Consider the following 22827-nt stretch of genomic DNA (forward strand, 5'->3'; position numbering starts at 1 on the left):
AACACTTTGTTTGTGCATGGTTGGCATGACCTGTGTGTGATGGTGGGGCCCAATGTGATATTTTTTCAAAATCCCTGATGGTGCCCATGATTGTGTAACACTCTGTAACTTTTCTAAAGTTATCATTTTTCTAATTATTCTTCTTCTTATTAATATTATTATATTGCTTTGTTCTCACCTGTTTATCAAAAATCTGCCTTATGTTACTTTTAAAAATGTCATGTATTGATTTGGTGTGTTTCTCTTTTTGCTCATGCTCATATTTTATGATGATGATGAGGAGATCAAACAGGAAAAAGAAACGCAAATCACGTTTATTTTGAAGGCACTCACCGGATCTTGTGCATCTTACTTTCTCGTATTTAACAGTATTTCCTGAAAACACCAGCTGGTAGTTCGTCAGCAGGCTGAGACGGACAGCCGTATGTTAAAGCAGCGCACTGTGACAACTCGGCCTGTCAACAGCTCTGTCACCACTTTATCCCGCACTTTACCCGCACAGGACACCGCAGCCAAACTCCACACACACATTACAGGAAACTTTCTCTGCAGCTGCTGCGTCTGGAAGAACAGGTAAGAATATTTCCATGCTTATAAAGTCATGTTTGCGTTACAGCATGCGACGTACGTGCAACTGTCCCACTGGTTTATTATGCTCATATGTAAGTGTGATCAACAAGTAGAGGGCCTTTAACTGCGTGTGTTATGAAGCAGACGCATTTGACTTAGGAAGGTTAACAGGTGACAGAAGCAAGAAACCATTACCTAGAGACAGGGAGGCGTTTAATCCAGAGTTTATTATATTTTAAATGCTTTTAAAATAGTAATTTCTAAATTTTAACAGCCTCTTAATGAGTTGTATGAAAGTATATTTGCAAAGAGATCCCATAGATCATGAGGAATATTTAAGAGATAATTCACACACATTTCCTCTGAACCTTTATCCTACTTACTTGTTTACCTGTAGACTCCAGAGGTTGACTACACAGTACCTTATCACACAGGTGTTTAATTCTATCCTTCCAATTATTCATGACTTTGTGGATCAATTTATTCCCTAATGACTTTATATCATGTTTCCTGTTTCTGTTTGAAGTTATGCTTTTTAAAAGTAGCAATGTATTAGGCTAGGCAGTTTTAATAGATGGAACTATTTATTGAGTTCATGTTTACCATGGGTCCTAATTTAAAGTATCACACACTATTGAAGGTTGTCGAAAGATTGTACTTGGGATAAAAGCTGCAGTTTGTGTTGAAGAAAAGTATATATTTTCATTTTACACAATATGCAAATTAACTGTAACATTCCAAAAGTAATATTAATCATAATCTGTTTTTTCCCCATATGTTTTTTTCAGATTAATTACATAACTAATAATATTTTCTGCTTCTTGAGTATGTTGGTAGGTTAAGGGTTAAACATCTTTCAATCTGTGCTTCTGTAATTTGACTGACTGCAGTGAAGATCTTATTAGGATCAGTGCGACATTCAGCTGTATTCTGGGTGTTTTTCTGGGTTTCTAATGTGAAGAACCAGATTTTTTAAATTTAAACAAGCCTGACATGAACACTAGCCCACTTCAAAAAGCACTTATCACTGTGTAAACAAGAGGTTCCTATCAGCCCTGCTGTTATGATACAGACAAGCTTTTTTCTCCTTGTTTAAACTGGTCGATTACTACCACGTCTTCCTGTTCAACACATTAATTCAATTTATTTATCAGCTGATCAAGGTGGCATTGCATTCTTATTTTGCCATGTGGAAATCAATATTGTCGACATGTTTTAAATAATGTATTTATATTTTGAGTAGAACTACAATGATTAGTCAATTAATCGGTTAGCCAGATGGCAAAATTCATAAGTGAAAATGTTGATATATATATATATTAGTCATTTTTTTTAACCTTAAAGTTTTGGACTGTTGGTCAGTCAAACAAGCAATTTTGAAAATGTTTTCTTACTTTGTAGAAACCAAGCAATTAATCAAGGAAAATTAAATCAATAATTAAAATTATTTTTAGTTGCAGTCCTAATTTTGAGGCATTCATGACAGAGGCGAATGAAAATAGCAGTACTGTGTTTATCAGTGTTTTTGTACTCAGTAGTCCTTGTTGCATTGACTTAAGGAAATTTGCTCTTTCATTAGCAACACTGAGTTGCAGAAGTGGTGCTCTGTCCTCTCAGAATCTATTTATTCATGATTCTGCATAACATTTGCAAGATTAAAAACATAGAAATACTTATAATTTCTGTCATAAAACATTATATCTTTAAGATGTAATATATTAAAAATAAAAAATAGATTATTTAGCTGTGTTCACCTGCCAATCATTGTCTGTCAAACATCCCCAGCAGCTACTTAAAGTAACCTTCCCAGTAAATTGATCATATAAACCAAATAACCTCAACAATGCAGGCTGGATTACAGAATGATATTCTAATGTTCAAGTTTTATTTTGAAGTTAGAGAGCACCAATCTAAAGTCTACAAATTGCACACTGAGTTGAGGCTGATGTATTTAATTGCTTTAGGTATCAGCTTTAAATGTTTTATTTTTGCCAGATACAGAGTTTAATTTGTCTTTTGATTATAATTGTTATGGCTGAAACATAAGTTGAACACACAAATCTTTCTGGTTTAACTAGAGTTTTTTTTTCCCTCAGCAGGGCAAACATTTCAGTCAGATTGTTCACATTGTCTGGCACAAAGCAGCATTCCCACTCTTACTTACTGTAAATAGTAAGGTACGGCTTCTCTCTGCAGATCTGTTTCATGTCCGTTTCCCCCTGATATTAAGGGCCAGTTTGTTTTTAGGATGGGAAAATGACTCTGGCCTTGAACGTTTGTATAAAAGGCATTCACTTCTGGCCAATGACCAGGAACAGTTCTGCCACTGCAGAATTTAGTTTTATTTAGCTTTGACCTTTGTATGCAGTATTTTTTTTTTCATTTTACTGAAAGCCAGCTTGAATTGACAAACAAAAAACAAGTTACTTAGGTTTCTGAATTTGCAGAATTGTTCCACAAACTGGCCACTTTATTTCTAAACAGAAAATACCACAAAAACAACCAAAGCATGGCAAATTATCAGCTTGCAGATGTAACGATTTGTTACAGAAAGTCTGAAACATAGATATCTACTGCTAGCAACATTAGCATTGTAGCTTATAGATTTTCATAAGTCAGTCTACCAGGTAATCAGAAGAGATAAAGGTGGCACCATTTCATACAGAAACACCAATTATTGCAGAGCGGTAAATTAATGCAACAACAAAACACTGTAAGTACATATTTGGTCAAAACTTTTAGTCAGAATTGACCCCAATCTGACTTTTTGACATATGTTTCACCAAATAAAAAATGTAAAACTAGAAACCACACAGTGACAGCACTCCAGCTAGTTTTGGCTAGCTGTTGAGATAGCCTTAGCTAAAGTAATTTACCAACTTTTTCCTAATTCCTGAAATTAAAAAATCTATTTTTATGTTCCAATATCTCAGTATTTGAATTAGTTGTAACTCATAAAGTAACTAAATATAACCATAGAGAAAAATAAAAGTTTACACCACATAAACTAGTCCTGCTTAAAGGTAGCTTGCCTAGCTTAGCAGTAATGTGTCTGCAGCCTCTGAAATGTATGTGATTAAGCTACCAAACAATGTATTAAATAAAGATACATATATTAAATGAGTTAATTAGGGTGATGAAATGAAATATCTGTTACACAGTTTGATTTAGAGCATCACATTTTAAACTTTTTTTCAACTTTACTCTAATTGCTGCCTTTTTGTAAGGAAGTAATGGTAAGAGAGCAGCGAGTTTTGGAACTGGTTGTTGAAGTCTTTATGTGATATTTTCTGATGTGCTCGTGAGCAAGGCATTAAAGTTACATAATATGTCTTAGCTTATCTGTATGTGTGGACTGGTGTTAGTGGTGGAAGGGTGAGCAGCATTGTGGAGGAGGTGGGAGGCTTTCTCCCACAATGATCAGTCTCCTGCGGGAGAGCGAGGAGGCAGCTTTCAAGGCAAGGTCAAAGCTTCAAAGGAAACAGAAACTCTTTCACATCTGTTTTTTACCCACAAATGGAAATTAAAGACGCACAAATCTTGCCACATTTTTTTCTATTCTCTTAAAGTAAAGTGACTCATCTGTTTAGAAGTGAGTTTATTGGCTTCAAAAGACAAAGACAATTTCATTGGAAATTAAATCCCTTATTGAACAAGACAGCGCAATATTTTTTGTACTTAAGGCAGTACTTTCAGCGGGATTAAACTCTTAACTTCTGTTCAATTTATTGTAATTGTGATTGTCTAATGTTGAGAGCGCGGCTGCATTAGATGCATCTTAAGTTTCTGTTAGCCGGTGTATTCCTTTCTTTATCATCAATCATTCTCTGTGATTCAAGCTGGAACAGATGAGCTGGCAGGCAGTGTAATTAAACTTCAGAGAATATAAAAAAACTCCTTGATTTTCTCATGTTTCATCAGTCCAGATGTCAGGTAAGAGTTGATAAATCTGTAGATGATAGCGGTAAATCCATCCACCCGCTGCCAGCACACATTTAGTATCATCAGCCAGAAATGGATTGTTTGTCAAACCAAATATTTGTGTGTGAAAGCTACAGTGTAATAATTGTAAGCTAATTTAAAATAGTTTTAAACCTGATTATGAAATTATACCCTCATTATTACACAGTACACAAATTGAAAAACAACCAATACACAAAACACTCTCTTCTTACACTGAACTCAGCCAATGACTTCACCACTGTACCTTTCTACAGTCCACTGTTTTATCTTCAGGAAATCATTGAAAACAATTTTTTCACAAGAAAAATGTCATAGTTTATGAATTCTGATCGCCTATGTTTATTTATTATGTATTTATGTTAATTAACGTTATACTAGACAACATGTTTTAAACTCTCAAGGGCAGGGGAGGGAGGAGATAACCCAATGGGTCCTGCCATGATAGTTCAGATTCCTAAAACGTCCGCCCAGAAGCAGAGACTACAGAGTAGTACCTGTTTACACCAAAACCCATCAGCAGGCTGACATACAAAGAAGTATCAGATTTGTATTAATATATAATAAAGGCTGATATAAAGTAAACCATTGAGTCTCTTATAATTCTCCTTGTTGAATCAGTTGGGTCCAAAGAACATGAGAGACATGTTAGTGCAGTTACCTGTTGCATTATCCTAGATGTTCTTCCATTTACCTTGCTGTTCAATATACACTCACCAAGTACTTTATTTGGAACACTTGTGCAATCTAATGCAATCCAATACAACAGCTCTGTGATCAATTCTACTTTTTCAGTTTTTATTGACAATAATGCAATTTGCATTATTGACAAGACGTTGCAGCTCTGTTTGGTTCATTAAATAGCTTCTTTAAGCAGGTCATGTCTGAGCTCTACTCCTGTCTGTAACTGTGATGCATTTCTCTAATGTATTCAAAGTGCTGTCATGGCAATTGGTTTTAGTTAAAGGTTAGAAAACATCCACAGAATATTTTAAGAGTCATTATAGAGATTGTTTGTTATAATGCTCAGTTGAAGTAACCTCTGCAGGAGGTAGCAGTCAGCTGCAGGCAACAATAAAATAGCTGGATGGTCGCTGATGTTAAATGGTGAGTAAAAGTAATCAACTTTGATAGCTCCATTTCCCAGAGTTTCAGAGCTGGGAGAGTGATTTTTCCACTCATCTTTAATTTGGTACCATAAAAAGAAAAGAAAAACACTTTGGCACCTTGCATAATATCCAAAATAATAAATGTTGACCTACACTACTTGCAGCTTTGTGAGTTTAATTACCCGCTGTTCTCAGCAGTGCTCGTATTACTCTTACACTCAAGACTCCTACGGATTATTGAGTTTTGTTGGCCGGCCAAACCAAACTTCTCTCAGCTAATCCATTTTTTGGAGGAGAAAAGTAATGCCCTCCAGAAAGAGCTTAATGCCAGAAAGGTACAGAGTATGTGTACCAACTCCAACTGAAGACAGACTCCAGCCACCAAGGAATCATTAACTCTGACAGGTCTGCTCTATCAGATGTTGTAAAAGTAAACTAACATGTCCTTAAACTACACTGGGCTTGTGTGTGTGTGTGTGTGTGTGTGTGTGTGTGTGTGTGTGTGTGTGTGTGTGTGTGTGTGTGTGTGTGTGTGTGTGTGTGTGTGTGTGTGTGTGTGTGTGTGTGTGTGTGTGTGTGTGTGTGTGTGTGTGTGTGTGTGTGTGTGGTATTGATCTACACGCTCTCTCTGTTTACAGGACATTATAAAACTTATTTGCTATTTCCTCTTGTCATTTCTTTTTAGAAACTAACTAATTCAATCAAACTCAAGCCTGGACTTTCACATTCAGCTTCTTTAGTTCAAATACTGCATTAATCTTGTATGCCTGAATTATTACCTTTGAAGTTGTTTGAAACCATATCATTACATTTTCATGGGGGGAAAAATCATTACGTGAAGTATAACAGGGAAAGGGTACACTTTTTTTAAAGGTTTTTGACCTTTGATTAGAGTGACCCAAATAAAATAGTCAACTGGATTTGTAAAAACGAGCCTGTACCAGAAACATATTTCAGCTTTTTTCTGAGGATCACTGGTGGTGATGAATGGGATTTTGCTGATGTCTTGTATGGAGAACACTTGGGTAAAAGGATTATGAAGAATGGTGGGGGGAAAAAACACTTTTTGTGCGTTATTTAGATTTTTAACAATATAAAAGATTTATTATCACTAACATAGTTCAAAATCAGATTAAAAAAAATACTTTTAGTGACTTAATCAACATCACAGTGGTGATTTCATGAACAGGAATCAAACTTTCATTCAGATGTTGAATTTGGACAGAGAAAAGGACAGCCTCAATGAGATAGCAGAACACATTTGATAACATATCAAAGGCACACATATATGAATTGAAATGACACGTCACAACACAACAATGAATTGCAACATTTATGTTTAATAATTCACACAGACCCTTACAAATAAATACAATAAAATAATATTTTTCTTCAGTTTTTTTCCTTAAACTCCTGCGTTTCTTTGTGTTCCAGGTAAAAGTTCTGCCACACATCTCTGACCTGGTCCATGTGCTGCCACTTAAAGATGTGAGACTCACGGGTGGGCCGAGACCATGCACTGAACTTCTTCTCTTCTTTGGTGTAGACGGGCCGCTGTCTTGTGCTCGCTACCCTCTGGGTTTTATCACAAGATCGACTCCTTCTTCTCATCATGTTATGCGATGCGTGCCAACACTGGCATTTCATAGTGAGCAGAGACAAAACAAAGGGAGGCATCCATCAGTCTGAGAACTTACAATGTGAGCTCATGAGTAATATTAAACTAACCTGGCCTGTGTAGGTACATCTGCTGGTGCTTGTTATATTCTAGGCCTTTTTGTTTTTTTTGTTTTTTTTCAGGCCGAAATCCAATATTTGCAGATAATGACATTACCATAGTGACAACAAGGGAAAAACATGACTGCATACTAGACTCCTTTATTAAATTACAATGATGTAGTAAATTTAGTGAGAGTGAGACCGTCTGTAGTTGTGATGGCTGTTGCCTCCTCTCCAGAGAAGGGTCAGCCCCTCTTGCAGCTCCAAGAGGTGGACTCCAGCCGAGTTGGAAGTCGCGTCCTCTCCCCCATCCTCAGCTCCTCCTCTCCAGGACTGTCCCTCGAAACCAGCCAGCCCATCTGCATCCCCTCTCCTTACACTGAACTCAGCCACGACTTTACCACCATACCTTTCTACAGTCCCACTATCTTCAGCTATGCCGCTCCGGGTATTTCAGAATGCTCCTCCATGCATCAGTCACTAAGACCTTCTTTATTCTGGCCCAGCCATGGCCACGTGGGCTCGCATTTACCCCTGCACAACTCCCAGACTCGCCCTCAGCACAGTCAGCCAATCCAGAAGCCGTGGGTGGAGCTGTCGCCACGGGACAGGGTCTTAACAACCAGGTGGGACAATGCACCTGTTTCTGTCCCTGACATACTGTTTTAACAATTCAACACGTAAACTCACAAGTCAGTTTTTTATCCTTATTTTGATTCACAATTGACAATGCCTACTCATATGGGATTACATTTGTCTTATACTAATTGGACAACATCTTCCAAGAGTCACACCAAAAAATTGCAAGTGAATAAAAGTTCTGAAGACAAAACTTACAATGAAAGCATACAGGAGAGCAACATTTACTTATAATATTCTCCACTATCTTTCACTGATTGAGATTTTACTTTTTCGAGTTCCACTGTTGAATTTTTCAGTTTCATACCATAGTAGAAATAGAAATCCAGATCACAGTAAAACAAGTGGGGGAATATAGTTATCATATATTTTGTATGTATAGTTTTGCTTTAGAGGTTTTTTTTGTTATTATGATTAAACAAATCTAAATAAAAAAATAATGGAATCCATATTCATAATTCTAATCTTAATTATGAAGAACTTGTGTTGTCATAACTTCATAATCACTCATTAGCAATCAGAGTAAACACTTTGGTATGTGCATGAAATCATTCTCCTATCTTTAGCTGTCTCTCTAGTTTCGTACCTTCTTAACAAAGGCATATGCTGTAATCATACTACTGGTGTGATAATTTAATAATAATTATAATGTCACATGCATTACACTTACTGACTTTCTTTATCTGACAGCAAGAGTGTGAGGAGGCGATCCCAGGAGAATGAGGAGGGTGTGGTGTCATCAGGCGGGAAGACAGACCTGCACTTCTGTGCTGTGTGTCACGACTATGCTTCAGGCTACCATTATGGTGTCTGGTCATGTGAGGGGTGTAAAGCCTTCTTCAAGAGGAGCATCCAAGGTGAGACACACAAAACACAGTCTGTATAGTACAGTATGGTGAAGCTCTTCATGTTGTAGTTTTTTGTCAAACTCCAGAGGTGTTTATTTTACTCATTTCAAGGCTGTTGGGCTTTTCCTCAGTCAGTGTCTTTTTGAGTTTTGAGATGACCATGTTGGGTCTGTCAGTCAGCCCATAGGTTTGGCTTAGATTGAAATATCTCAACTAATTCATGGGTCGCCTGGAAATTTTGTAGAGACATTCATGATTCCCAGAGGATGAATCCTACTAATGTTGGTGCTCCTCTGACTTGTCCTGTAGCGCCACCATGAAACAGACATGTTTGCTTCCACTATTGAATGAATTACAATGAAATTTGGTATAAACATCGATGTTGCTCTCAGGATGAAATGTAATGATTTTCATCATTTCATTATTTTCATCATCTTAATGATCAGAATTTCAATTTCTCCACTACTTTGGTTTATGACCAAATGCCTGCAAAACTAAGACATTACCATCAGTACATTGACATTAGTGCTAATTAACACGTGTTAGCATGCTAACACGCTAAACTAAAATGGTGAACATGGTAAAGATACCTTCTAAATATTACCATGGTACACATTGTCATTGTTAGCGTGATAGCATTTAGCTCAAGGCAAGTGTAGCCTAACATAGCTGCTGAGATAGCTTCTCAAACTAGGAGTCTTAAATACTTTTCTGGGGATTTGATCCGTGTATTTAATTAATTAATTTTCTGTGACATTTACTCTAGCTATTGGACTTCTGATTGAGGCAGCACCATCTGAAGGCTTGTGGGAGGCCAGGTTCACTAGAACAATCTTTTTCTTAAATGTAACTACTATTTATTCACAGTTTATATTTAAGTGGGGATATCTGAAATAATTATTGGTATAAGACTATAACATTGTACTCCTAATATGCTTATCACATGTAGCAAAACAGAGAATTCCAATGCAACGTGTTGCATGGACATTACTAAAAACGAGCCAGTAGAGTTTATATAGATTTGACAGACCTTTCCAAAAGCTTGAATTCGAACAAACTAATTATTTTGCCCAATGTACCAGACAGAGGTGTCATTTGTTCCCACTTCTTTTGACATAGTTATTGAGCCCCTGGCTATAGCAATGAGGAATGAAGCAGGCATTACAGGAGTCAGTAGAGGAAGCCAAACCCAGAAATGATCTTTGTATGCAGATGATTTAATTCTGTATCTTTCCCAATATGACATTTCTATCCCTACAGCCCAAGACATGATTATTAGTTTTGGAAAAAACAGAGCATAGTATTTCCAGTTAACACTCAAGCATGCCAAATGGACTTTGACTGGTTTCCAGTTAAAACAGCTCAGGTCTCAGTAACACTCAAATTTAATGATTTATTTGAAGCTACTCTTTACTTGTACATTTATTTTGGAGCTGCCCAAACCATTTTGTTCAGCCATCTTTGAAACATTCTCTAACATCTGTGTTAAAGAGACACAACCAGACTCAGACATCACATTACTTGCTGTAGCTCCTGGAGGGTGTTTTTTAACTAACAGGTGCACAGTGAGATGCCTTAGCCTTTCTGTCATTGTTGGCACGATAGCTAGTGTTGCTTCACTGATGATCTAGAAATCCATTGCACTGTAATGGGTGGAAAGGGCTCAGTAAAGGTATGTTTAAAGTCTGGAATCCTTCTTTCTCCTACTTTGAACAAAATATTGTGGCCAAACATTAAGTATAGGTTCCCTGAGTCTCAATCCCCACCCTCCTGCAGTGTGTTTGCACGTTGGGATTAGTGTACTGTATTTTGTCAAGCTGTGATTTGTGCCCTGTTGTGATGAGTAAATGCGTATGTTGGAAATGTTTTATAAAAAGATTAAAAATATTCCAAATCTGTTACATCCTCAGCATTGGGATTCAACCTTTTTTAAATTATTTGTGTACTGCTAATTTTTTAGTCAGTCAGTTTCCCACCAATTCTTCCTCATCTTTTTTCTGTCTTAATTCTTCAGGACACAATGACTACATCTGCCCAGCAACCAATCAATGCACTATAGACAAGAACCGCCGTAAGAGCTGCCAGGCGTGCCGCCTTCGCAAGTGCTGCGAAGTTGGCATGACCAAGTGTGGTTAGTGTTGTTTTATTGCTCAATTTATATTCTTCTTTTCCCATGTGGCATTTTATTTTTCTGTTTCCAACTATAACCAGACAACATATTTCCATTATTTATTTATCCATTTTTTTAGTCAGTATGATTTATTTTCTTTCATACCACAGCTGCATATAATATTTCCCAAAACATTTAGAGGCAAATCTATTGAATTATTGTCACATTTCGTTGTCTGTGGTTCAGGTATGCGTAAGGAGCGAGGAAACAGGAACCAGCAGACGAGGCACGTGACCCGCTTGTCCTCACAGGGCAGAGCTAACGGACCAAAGCCATTACCCAGACCAGCGACAGGGTCGTTGATGGATCTCCAACCTCCTGCACTGTCCTCAGAGCAGCTGATTGAGCGAATAATGGAGGCGGAGCCGCCGGAAATCCTCCTCATGAATGACATGAGGAGGCCGTTGACTGAAACCAACGTCATGATGTCTCTGGCCAACCTGGCTGATAAAGAGCTGGTTCACATGATCAGCTGGGCCAAGAAGATTCCAGGTGTGTGTGTGTGCTGATGTTTCCATTGATCTTTTTAATGCTTCAAAGTAAATTATTTATATTTCAGGGGTAAGACTTAGTTTCAGTGACACCTTTTCTATGTTTCATTATCATAGGGCTACAGACAACTTTTTAACAAGTGATGTAATTTGCATAACATGATTTTCATCCTTTGTGTTTTATACAGTCTAGACTTTACCCACTCTTTTCAATCTAATGCTGTGAGTTTATTCAGTGGTTTGAGTTTCACATCTTTCACACAGCAACAATGTGTTGAGTAGTGAGTAGTAGTTAACTCTTTAATCTCCTCCAATAATTTTTTAAAACATTAACCTTTTAATTGTTTTTTCCTCAATTAATTATCTTCACTGCATTCACTACCAACACTAATTAACATGTTATATGTCGTCTGTTTAATTTGAATGCAAACACAAATTTAGAAATAAGTAATACAGATTCACAGGGAATAGCAGGGCTCAGAGATCAGTGGATGCTCGAAGAAGTAACCGCACCCAGCTGCTGGTCACCAAGAAATAGTTATATACAGTATAGTCATTTTTACACTTTTTTGTGCTGGCAGATGTTTATTACTTAACATTAAAGGATGATAGATGTATTTTTTTTTAACTATGGACATGAGAGTAGTATGGATGTTATTACTCTTGGTAAGAAAGCAAAGAAGTCTATTTCCAAAAGTGTTCAATTATTCCTTGATGATTACATTCAAGTCACAGAGAAGAGCTTTTTGGTAGAAAGGGGGGAAAAAAATCCAAAATATCCTAATATGCAAATGTAATTCAGCAGCTCAATTTTCTAAGCACTTGAATTAATGGTTTATCTTGGCCAGGCAGTAATTATCTTTGCTTTATTTAGCATGTGAGCCTCAATACTGCAAAACTGAGTAGCAGTGTAGGAAGTGGAAGTTAAGATAATGAGCTGTGACACAACTCTAAATCAGCATGTCTGTGTTTATGAGACATGCTGATTGATTCAGACGGCCTCTCTACACGATACGAAAGCTTTGCACAAATGGCACAGAATGACTCCTGCTTACACAGATACTAATTTTAGTCATGGCCTGAAAACCTGTAGCCTTTCCTCTTCTGTTATACTTTTTACTGACAGTGTTTGTGTTGTAGTAGTGGGTCTAACACTGTCTCTCAGGACTTTATTTCAAGATACCAACAAGATATTATGTTGTTTTGAACGTTTTTTTGCTTAATTTGATTTTAAATTTTTTTTTAAAAGAACTAGAAAAATTTGTAAGTTCATCCAACACCCTTCCCGACATTAAATGGCTATTATTTTGTTTATCGAAAAAAATGTTGCTGTCATTTTTATTTTGTTATATTTTGCTGCCTTTGTATTTTATTGTTATTTTAATAACATAATGTTCGAATAAATAAACTAAACTAGACATTCTGTTCAGTTGTAGAAACACTAAACATGCACAGGATCTCTCTAACACACATGCCCCCTGTGCCTGTGGAACATCAGGAGCAAAGTAAAAAAAAAAAAAAAAATCACCATTTAATTATATGAATAAAACTCAAGAATGTAGACATATCATTAAAGTTACGCCTCTGACCCTCAAACACCAAAAGAATATGAATAGATGTGTACAAGGGGAGACGAGCAGTGGCTAACTTTGTAGGAAAATGTATGTGCTCTACATTAGAATAAATATACTCCCATAAAATTTACTTACAGCACTTCAGGAAGTGTAAAGAAAGAAAAGTGGGACATGTGGAAGCAACACATTTTATGTCATCTTCACTTAATAAATTATGACTAACGATTCGTCTATTATTAAACTCGTAGGTGATTTACTTTCTTTGTCCTTTAGCTCGTCATGTCAGCACCACAAATGATCTTTGAGAGTTTATGTTCTCACTGTTAGAAAGAGCTTCCTGTCAGGCGCTAATCCTCACCTGCTGGTTGAGTAAAATATAGACGTTCTGTGCTGTAATGTTGAGCAGCTGACGGCACTTCTCTTGTCGTCGTATATTAAGCCAGTGCTGTGATTTTTCCACAACTTGTAGCCTCGTAAGAAATGAGATACCTGCTTATTTTGCCACATCAATCCAGCACCAAAATACACATTTCTAAGGAACTTCTATAGGAGATTTTAATGGCTTTTACAAATGTGTATTTAGGCTGCTGCTGCTGCCGTTTATTACTTTGCATTGTGATCTTCTGCTGCAGCCTTATTGGGATTTTATTAAAGACTGAATTGATGCTGCTGTTGTTGTCACTGCTCAGTATCACCGGCAGCACATTGCTACATTATGTACTATTTGATTTCCCTAGGCTTTATAGAGCTCAGTCTCTTGGACCAGGTGCACCTGCTGGAGTGCTGCTGGCTGGAGGTGCTGATGATTGGACTGATGTGGAGATCAGTGGACCATCCAGGGAAACTCATCTTCTCCCCTGACCTCAGCATGAGCAGGTACCACCACCCACCTCTCACACCTCTGTACCACCTACATAACTACAGTTAGATACAGTTTGCCAGTATTATTTTGGTTGTCAATCTTGAGTGGTAGTTTTAATTAGAGAAGAAAAACTTTTCACATAAAAAATTATTCTTTTGTGGTTCAAGTAGAATACAACTTTTTTCCAGCAGTCCTACCAAAGACACTGAACATTTCTTCACTATAACCACTATAAGATTACTATAAATAATTTTTTTTTTGCTATAAAAGTCTGGATCTTCACGTGGGGGCTAGGTGAGGTTGACATTTTCTTCTAGTGCAAATAAAAGTGAAGCTTTTCTTTTCAGCACTTCTTCAGCACACCCTCAATAAACTCCTCCTCACTCTGCACCAATTCTAGATGACCTTCACCGGCTCCCTCTCCCAAAACACGGCCCTCCACAACATGCCAATTCTAACCTCCTTTCCATTCCCCAAAAGACCAAACACTGAACCTGAGGCCTCCTCCCTCACCACCTCCATCCTCTGAAACTCTCTCCTCATGGACATTAAACACTCTGCGACCCTCCCCAGTTATAAAAAAGCTTTCAAAACTCATCTTTTAAACCCTCACATACTGTCCATATTCTACACCTTTGCAGTATGTTCTGGGTCCAGTCAAAGAATCCCTTCATAAAAAGTGTCTATACCAAATTTTGAATCACAAATGTATTTAGAATCTATCAATAGTCGATCTGACTGATCAATAAATATGATTAAACCTTGATTCATGTTTCAGAGAGCAGAGAGAGTGTATTCTTTAGCTTTTACACCACTCATCATTTTTGGAGAAAAAACATCTCCTATCACACAATATTATGTCCTTTTTTACCTAAGACATGAAAATATAACATAGCGATAATGATTTACATCATTATCGCTATGTTATTTTATGTAAAGTGAAAATGACAAGAACTTTATGGAACTGTGGGGTTTAATGTATAACCATTAGAGCCATCAGTCTTCACTGCTACATCATAAAAAGAAATCCTCATAACTACTATCTTATTAAAACTATTAACTATTCATTTCACTAAAACACGTCAATAGATAGGGTTCAGATTTGACCCAGGACAGCCTTAATTGACAACATTTTTAGCACCTTTACAAAAGTATAACATTGTAAAATAATTTCATTTTCGTGCATTTTGGGCCACTTTAAGCAAAGTCGTCAAATTTCGGGGTGAAAGAAAACAACATTTTGAGTGTTTTTACAGCTGTTAAATGTCAAAACAGCTCAAATTTGACCTGAACAGTATGTAAGGGTTAAAGCTGCTTTCAACAAACACTCAGCTCATAGACTGTTACTTTTAAACAAGACTGTTTTTATGTCTCTTTTTCTCTTTTACTGCATTTGCCATTTCCTTTATTCATGTAAAATATCTTTGAGCGCCACAACAAACTGTATACATCAAATATAATATTGTACAGTATTGTTAGATTTTACTTCAAACTACTGTGTACAAATGTTTTAGGACCTGGACCAACTTGATGTAGACCACACTGGTATTAAATAACAGAGATGGAGCTTCAGTTCCTTAGCTCTTCAATTAATCCTGATCATTGTTGAGTATCAAATATCTTCAACCAACCTTCAGAAAAATAACACTCATAATACACTTATAATGACACAATATTAATTAGCTTTGGGGGTTTTCATACAGTTTCTCCTTTAAAATGTAAAGAATGTTAAACACAGTATTTGAAATGGAATAAAAGAGAGATGAGAAGAGTATATCCTGCACACCAAACTGAATGTTACTGCACAAATCATCACTTACATTTAGTTACAACATGAGATGGGAGGCTGAATCAGCTGCTTCAAACATTTGAAACAAAGAGTTCTGTCCGTACTGAAGCCAGGACGCTCCGACGAGGACAGGACATGAGCGAATTCCTGAACACGAATGCAAAATCACACTATCTCCCTGTTACAGCGCTCAGTTCGCTTCAGTACCAGAAACAGCTCTGAATTTATGAGCGTTTTCCAATCAAACCTGCCAGTAAAAGAAATCAACCGTGCAGAGTGAGGGGTCGTGACCTCTGCTTAATTTAGTTTGGCGAATCAGGGAGTGTGACACATAAATCATATTTTGTCTTTGTACTGTAGAGAAGAGGGGAGCACCGTTCAGGGCTTCGTGGAGATCTTTGATATGCTGATAGCCGCCACATCCAGGGTGAGAGAGCTCAAGCTGCAGAGGGAGGAGTACGTCTGCCTCAAGGCCATGATCCTCCTTAACTCCAGTGAGTGTACACCCCCCCCCCACACACACACACACACACACGATCATACACTGTTATTTGCTCTGTGTGCATGTATGTGTGATGCTCCAGTGTCTCAGCATGCAATTCAACCTCTGTGTGAGTCTGTACAGGGTTGGCAAGGGGACCAGAACAAATAACTTACTGGTAAAGAAAAAAAGAAAAAAACCCTAATGGGAACACGGTGTATAGTTTGAGACTGCACTCTCATTGGTTCTGCTGGACGCTCTGAGTAACAAGCTGTACCTGTTTGAAGACAAACAGGGTGAGAGCCTCTCTAACGAGCACTTCCACTGGGGACTTACTAATGTCTGACTAATGTTTCTGTTTTCTTTGTCGCTGGAGGCAATTAATACTAAGGGGTTTTGGTTTTTTTTGCACCATCTATTCCTGCAATGCTTTTCTGTTTTTTCTCTGGAGAAAAATCAGACTTTTAGAAATTTGAAAGGTTGAAGCTGTTTCATACTCAGCAGGTAAAAATTTGACTCATTCGGACATGAAAATTTGGCTACTGACAACTTAATGACCTCTTGAAGAAAAATACAGTGATTTTGTGTTTTTAAAGAAAGATTCAAAGTCTTTCCACTGACTGAAATCTGATCTGGAGCATCTAGTAGCCATTGACTGTATAACACAGAGTGGTAGATAGCACAACATTTGATCAATATCAATACATATACAGCTAATGTACTTTCATGTAGGGAGAGGCATGCTTGAATTAAATGCATCAATCATGGGCTACTAAAGAAAACCTTTGTATTACAGCTTACTGTTTTAAAATAATAATGAAACTGATACTCCAACTACTACTAATGATAATAATAATACTACTAATAATAAAGACTGTTTTAATAATAATGGTACTGATACTACTACTACTACTACTACTAATAATAATAATAAACTTTATTTATAGAGCACATTTCATACAAGGGATTTAGCTCAAACTGCTTTACAGGCAAAAATAGAAATAATAAAACTACAATAAAAAATACAATAAAACTACAGCAAATAAATCAAATAATAATATTTAAAAAATGTAAAGCTAGATTAAATAAATGTGTTTTCAGCAGTCATTTAAAAACAAGTATAAGAAGCTTAAATTTATTCTAAAAGATCCTGGGAGCCAATGAAGTGGAGCTAAAACTGGAGTAACGTTCTTGTTTTGGTTAAAAATCTAGCAGCACAATTTAATGAAATGTCAAGTTCTCCCTCCCACTCAAAAAATGTGTTTGGTCATTGTTAACTGACTGGGATGTTTGTGCAGTATGATGGATGTGCAGAGTTTAACACTAGAAGGCTGTTTTCACTTTTATCTGCAGAAAGTGGAAAGTTTCTCTGTGCTCACCAACAATCTGCACCTATGAGTATGATTTGTGACATCACTACTAGTTTGGAGCCAATCATGTTCCAATATTGCAGCTTACACAAGTGTGATGTGGAAACTTGAAGCTTCCAGTGTACAAACATGAAGAGTAAACGTGTGAAGTAGGAGACACCTCGTGTCCAGCAGGAAAACTTTTTAAAATAAAACTATTCATAGATTCTACATTTTTTAATGAGGGAGAAGGAGTGATGTCATTTTAAGGATTTTAACTACTTAAGTTCAGCTTTTTTGTGGAGAAATTAGTCAGACAGTATTATACTCTGCAGCACATTTTTATTTGTCCTAAAACATTTCTGGAGAGGGTCTTTAAGTATTTCTGTTTACTGTTATCACATACTTACAGTTTTAGTGGTAAATAAACAAATATTTACTGCGTGCATTTTTTGCAGCAGTGAAGCAAAGAGCTTCATGAGCCCAGGATGTGTTCTTACATGAGACTTTTCCTTGCTAGTACTAATATTCAAAACAAGACTTGAACTTTAATGTTTCTGATGTAATTTAATGTAATAATGATAATGCATTTTATTTATAGGTGCCCTTCAAAGCACTGAGAGACACCTTACATCATAAAATCATAAGAATCAAGCTTTACAAACATGTATCCAGAGGCTCACATAGAGAAGGGGATATAACTCAATATACCAGCAGACAAAGGTCTCAGTCAAAATGAAATGTTCTTTTGCTTGCTCACACAATATTGAAAGGTTGTGACATTTCTAATTCCCTGCTGGCATTAAAACTCAAAAGCAATCATGTCTCTAAGTGTTCTAAATGGAAAGTCATCCACTCAGCTGTAAAAGGAATCTAGTAATTACCTTATGCAGACTTTTATGAAGATTTTCTAAGAACGTCTGCATCACCTTTTGATATTTTGTCACCATATTAAATTACAACTTAAAATCAATATTTCAAGAAATAGCTATAATTAACTATAGTAAGAGTCTGTCTTTATACACAGCCTAAAACATGGTGCCATCTTAAATTAAAGAAACCTATGATATTCATGTATGTATTCCTTTGAAGAACAACCAAGTTCAAAAAAATAAAAACGGAGAAAACAAAAAATGTAATTTTGCATAATTACTTTTTCATGTGACAAGATGTGTGTGTGTGTGTGTGTGTGTGTGTTCTATCAGGCATGTGTCTCAGCTTTTCAGAGGGCAGTGAGGAGCTGCAGAGTCGCTCCAAGCTGCTGCGTCTTCTGGACGCTGTAACGGACGCTCTGGTGTTGGCCATCGCCAAAACTGGCCTCACATTCCGCCAACAGTACACCAGACTCGCCCACCTGCTCATGCTGCTGTCACACATCCGCCACGCCAGGTAAGAGAGAATGTGTTTAAATGTTCACAGTTTGGAGATATCATGAGTTTGTAGCCCGGTTATTATACAAATGTTCATATTCTCACTGCTGTGCCACAAAAAAGCCTCCAGCCTCATCTGTTATTCTTTCTCTGACCTCTCGACATGCAGTAACAAGGGCATGGACCATCTCCACTGCATGAAAATTAAGAACATGGTGCCTTTGTACGACCTGTTGCTGGAGATGCTGGACGCCCACATCTTGCACAGCTCCCGTCTGCCCAGCCAGAGCCCCCAGCAGGAGTCCGCGGACCAGATGGAGGTTCCCGCTCGGCCTGGCAGCTCAGGAGGCGGCCCCTCCAGTACCTGGACTCCCAGCGGCACAGGAGGTGAACCCCAGTAGTCTGCAGATCACCTCTTTTGCTTTTCACATCAATCCACATGCAATGAATTTTTACCGCTTTGATGCAACAAAAAAAAACTACGTCAGCAGACCGATGAGGTGTTTTTACTGGAACAACCTGCTGGATTCTGTGATCTCTTGTATTGGTGAATCTTCAGCTTTCAATCACTGTGCACGAATTCTGGTGAAGTTTTTGAATGTTTTAAGTTAAAGTTTAAACTTGCAGCATTCATTACCCGATGGCCAGATGTTGAAAGGCCACAGTGAAACAAGAGGGTGAACAAATAGTTTCCTTCATTTAGGCAGTTGCACCAGTACATGCTTACATCTATGTATATGTTACTGCTATGATTTTTCCTGAGACCTGGCAGCTAATTTCATGTCATGACAACATAATTCAGTGTCAGTAATCATGACAGGCGACTGCTTACAGATCCTGAGATGTTGCTGCCAAAGATGATAAAACTACATAGCAGAATATAAACATGTAAAATGACATAAATAATGGCTTTTATGATATTTAATCACATTTCTTGCAGTTGTGTCACAACTGACTCTGGCTGGTTCCATCCCGGAGGCTTCATTAAGGATTTCATTAGCAGGTTTGATTGTGGATGGGAAAAATATTGTTGTTAAGCTCTGAATCTCTTATTGAACCTTCTCTCCTCTTTTATTAAGAAACAGTAATAGAAAATACTTAATTCAGTATGACTAAAATAAAAAGTGAGTCTCTCCTCTTGTTAGTGAGCTCTCTCTGCAGGACAGTTTGAGAGAAAATACACATCATTCTATAATACCACTGTACAACTGCCAGTGGACTGAGTGTTTTTGTAGTTACACAGAGTGTAACCTAGATTTATATCATCAGGATCTTCAGTATTTGGAGAAAGTATCTGCTACATAAGGGTTAGGGTTAGAACCACTACAAACAGTGATTAGACATCTGAGAGTTTGTAGTTTAGCTTTTTAGTTAATTGAAAATGAAAATACAGAAAGGTAAACTTGATTAGATTCAATAAGAGATTTAAAAGGATTCAGATTCATTATGCTGAAGTGTATTCCAGGGTTTTACTTTATATATTCTATCATTAATTAGCTCCCGCTGCAGCACTTGGTATTAGAAATTGAAACCTACAACATCATAACTTAGTTTTGTGCATATTCATAAATTCACCAACTTCTAAAGTTATTTCTAAATGTTACAGAGTTCACATCTTGACACTTGACACTGATCTATTGATCTCATGCCACACATGCCTTTTTCTCACGCTGAATTTTTGTATTTGCTTCGTCTTTTTGTGATTTTTAAATGAAAGAACAGGTTTTTTTTGTTTTTCTTCAAGTTCAGACAGGTTAAGCCATAGAGCATAACATGGATTGTATTAATCATGATCTGTTTTAACTGAAAACACCCAACAACTAATCAATATGATGTGTGTTCTGGTGGAGCTGATCATTTATTCAGATATTACTTCTGTTTGGATAGACCTGAGAGACTGAAGATGGGGAGTCAGATGATGGGAGCGACTTGGTGAGGAGCATTAATCATTCTCAGAAAAATGTGTGTTATATCTGGAATGCAGTGGATCAATTTACCACAAATAATGCTGATTTTACTATGAACAAACTAAAATACCCACACCCCTTTTCTCTTTGTGTGAAGCTAAGCTAACCAGCGCTGGTACATAGAAGGTTCATATTTACTGTAAATACATGAGTATAATCTAACTCCCAGCAGGAAAGCAATTGCCTAAAAGAACTGTATGTCAACCTGCAACATAATTTTTTATCATATAGAATGACAGGATGATCAATTTTTACTGTTCAGTAAAGTAGTAGATACAATTCAGCTTAAAACATGGACATAACATTGCATGTTCCGCTGTATAATCTATAATTTTCTAATGTAATATCAAAACAGAAAGTTGGGAACATCTCATTACTGTCACGACCAATTTTATTGAGTTAGCTAACTTGCATTGTAAAAAATGGGAGCTTTTTACAGCTATTGTTGCATCACGGCAGAGCTCCAGTTGACCACTAGAGGGCACTTTACATCACCTTCTTTCTACTGTACCTGATGGACTTTCTTGATGATATTTTACTCATTTCTGTGAATAATCATAAACATTAGATTGCTTTTTGGACAATTGTGCATTCATACCCGTCACGTTTAGCCCGAAAGAAAAGGAAAAGACTATTTTTTCTATCTCTGCACTTGTTACTTCAGCTATTTTGTGCAAATTGTGCTGCACAACCAAGATTTATGGTTGTGCACCAAATGTTGAAAATATCCCATATCTGAACTTCTGCACCAGTTCAGTCCTTCTGTCTGCCTTGTGTCTTTCATCCAGTTGCCCTCTCCATCACATACTGTATTATCACTGTGTACATGTACCTACAGTGGCCTTTATGTTCCTAGAAAACTCATACCTTGTTCTGTTGATCACTTTGACAATTAAGTGTTAAAAAAAGTAAACATTTTAAAAGGTGACCATCAAGAACAGAGGAATCTTGACATCAACTCTTCTCATCATTTTAAAATACAGCAAGTGGAGGAGCCAGTGCAGTTTCAGGCACTGTTTGTTTTTGTCATGTTTACCTGCTCTCTGGTTTATACCATAAAATAAAGCAAAAATATTGTATGGATACATGTGAGAAATTGAATTGTGGTGCAAATGTCATGTGAAGTCCTCCCACTCTTTACTCATGTATTCAAATCCTCAAATTGAGGAGAATGGGGTGAAAAAAGGGTAGTTTCACTTAATTTGTTGCAAAGACATGAGGCAGAATGAAAAAACTGCTCTTAGCAAACCGAGTTTAAGACAATCAGTGTTTACTACCAAAAGATGTGAAGCAGAAATCCACTTTTTCATGTCATAAATAAGCATTATATTATTACAGTCTGTACATACAAGGAATCCTGCTACATCTACAGTGTTTCAACAGTGCATCAGGAGGTGTGGAAATGTCTACTCCAAAAAAAAAAAGGTTCATATATATATATAAAACTGCCATCATTTTACATTCAAATTGAACCAGTGTGTTTTATCGTAAAAAATATACTTTCGATAGAAATCAGTCTAACGTAAAAATACATAAAGTCAGACAAAATCTCAACAGTTCATAAAATAACATACAAGTGGGACCTTGGCGGTAGTCAGATATGAATATAAAAATGTAAATGATGAAAACAGTGTTCATGTGGAAGTTTGTGAAATAGAAACAAGGTAGTGGCTTGTTTAGTTCATTTCCATCAAATGAAGCTTTTTTTCAAATGACTGCAGTGATCGATTTTTTTGGAAGGTAAATGGAAGATATTTGGTCATAATTGTAATGTGCCGAGATAAACTTAAAAATTGTAAAGATGATATTTGCTGTTTCCCTTTTCTTATTTCTATTGCAGTTTTCAATTTCACCTTTGAACATTTCTGTTCTTTTGCATTTTAGATTTGAGGCTTTTCATTGCCACTTTACATATTAAATTTCTTCTTT

The 22827-nt window shown here is 36.9% G+C and overlaps 1 protein-coding gene across 2 annotated transcripts; it reads left to right on the plus strand.

The window, feature by feature from the left end:
* The first annotated feature begins 403 nt into the window (after window positions 1–403).
* Window positions 404–22705, plus strand: esr2a (estrogen receptor 2a). 2 transcript variants are annotated; one of them, XM_062437167.1, is made up of 11 exons: window positions 404–573; window positions 7074–7984; window positions 8688–8854; window positions 10860–10976; window positions 11202–11507; window positions 13818–13956; window positions 16092–16225; window positions 18767–18950; window positions 19101–19318; window positions 19872–19934; window positions 20819–22705. In XM_062437167.1, exons 2-11 carry the CDS (start codon window positions 7575–7577, stop codon window positions 20830–20832), a joined length of 1752 nt encoding a protein of 583 aa, XP_062293151.1. In that variant the 5' UTR covers window positions 404–573; window positions 7074–7574; the 3' UTR covers window positions 20833–22705. The 2 variants fall into 2 exon arrangements, with proteins under 2 accessions (XP_062293151.1, XP_062293150.1); XM_062437166.1 differs by having other exon boundaries at window positions 19872–22705.
* Window positions 22706–22827: the final 122 nt, after the last annotated feature.

The sequence above is a fragment of the Scomber scombrus genome, chromosome 17 (assembly GCF_963691925.1).
Source record: "Scomber scombrus chromosome 17, fScoSco1.1, whole genome shotgun sequence".
NCBI lineage: Eukaryota > Metazoa > Chordata > Actinopteri > Scombriformes > Scombridae > Scomber > Scomber scombrus.

Coding starts and splice junctions, on each gene's coding strand:
- esr2a (XM_062437166.1), top strand. CDS start 7,575: ATGGCTGTTGCCTCCTCTCCAGAGAAGGGTCAGCCCCTCTTGCAGCTC. Junction 16,226..18,766: donor CATGATCCTCCTTAACTCCA/GTGAGTGTACAC, acceptor GTGTTCTATCAG/GCATGTGTCTCAGCTTTTCA. Junction 19,319..19,871: donor GACTCCCAGCGGCACAGGAG/GTGAACCCCAGT, acceptor CATTTCTTGCAG/TTGTGTCACAACTGACTCTG.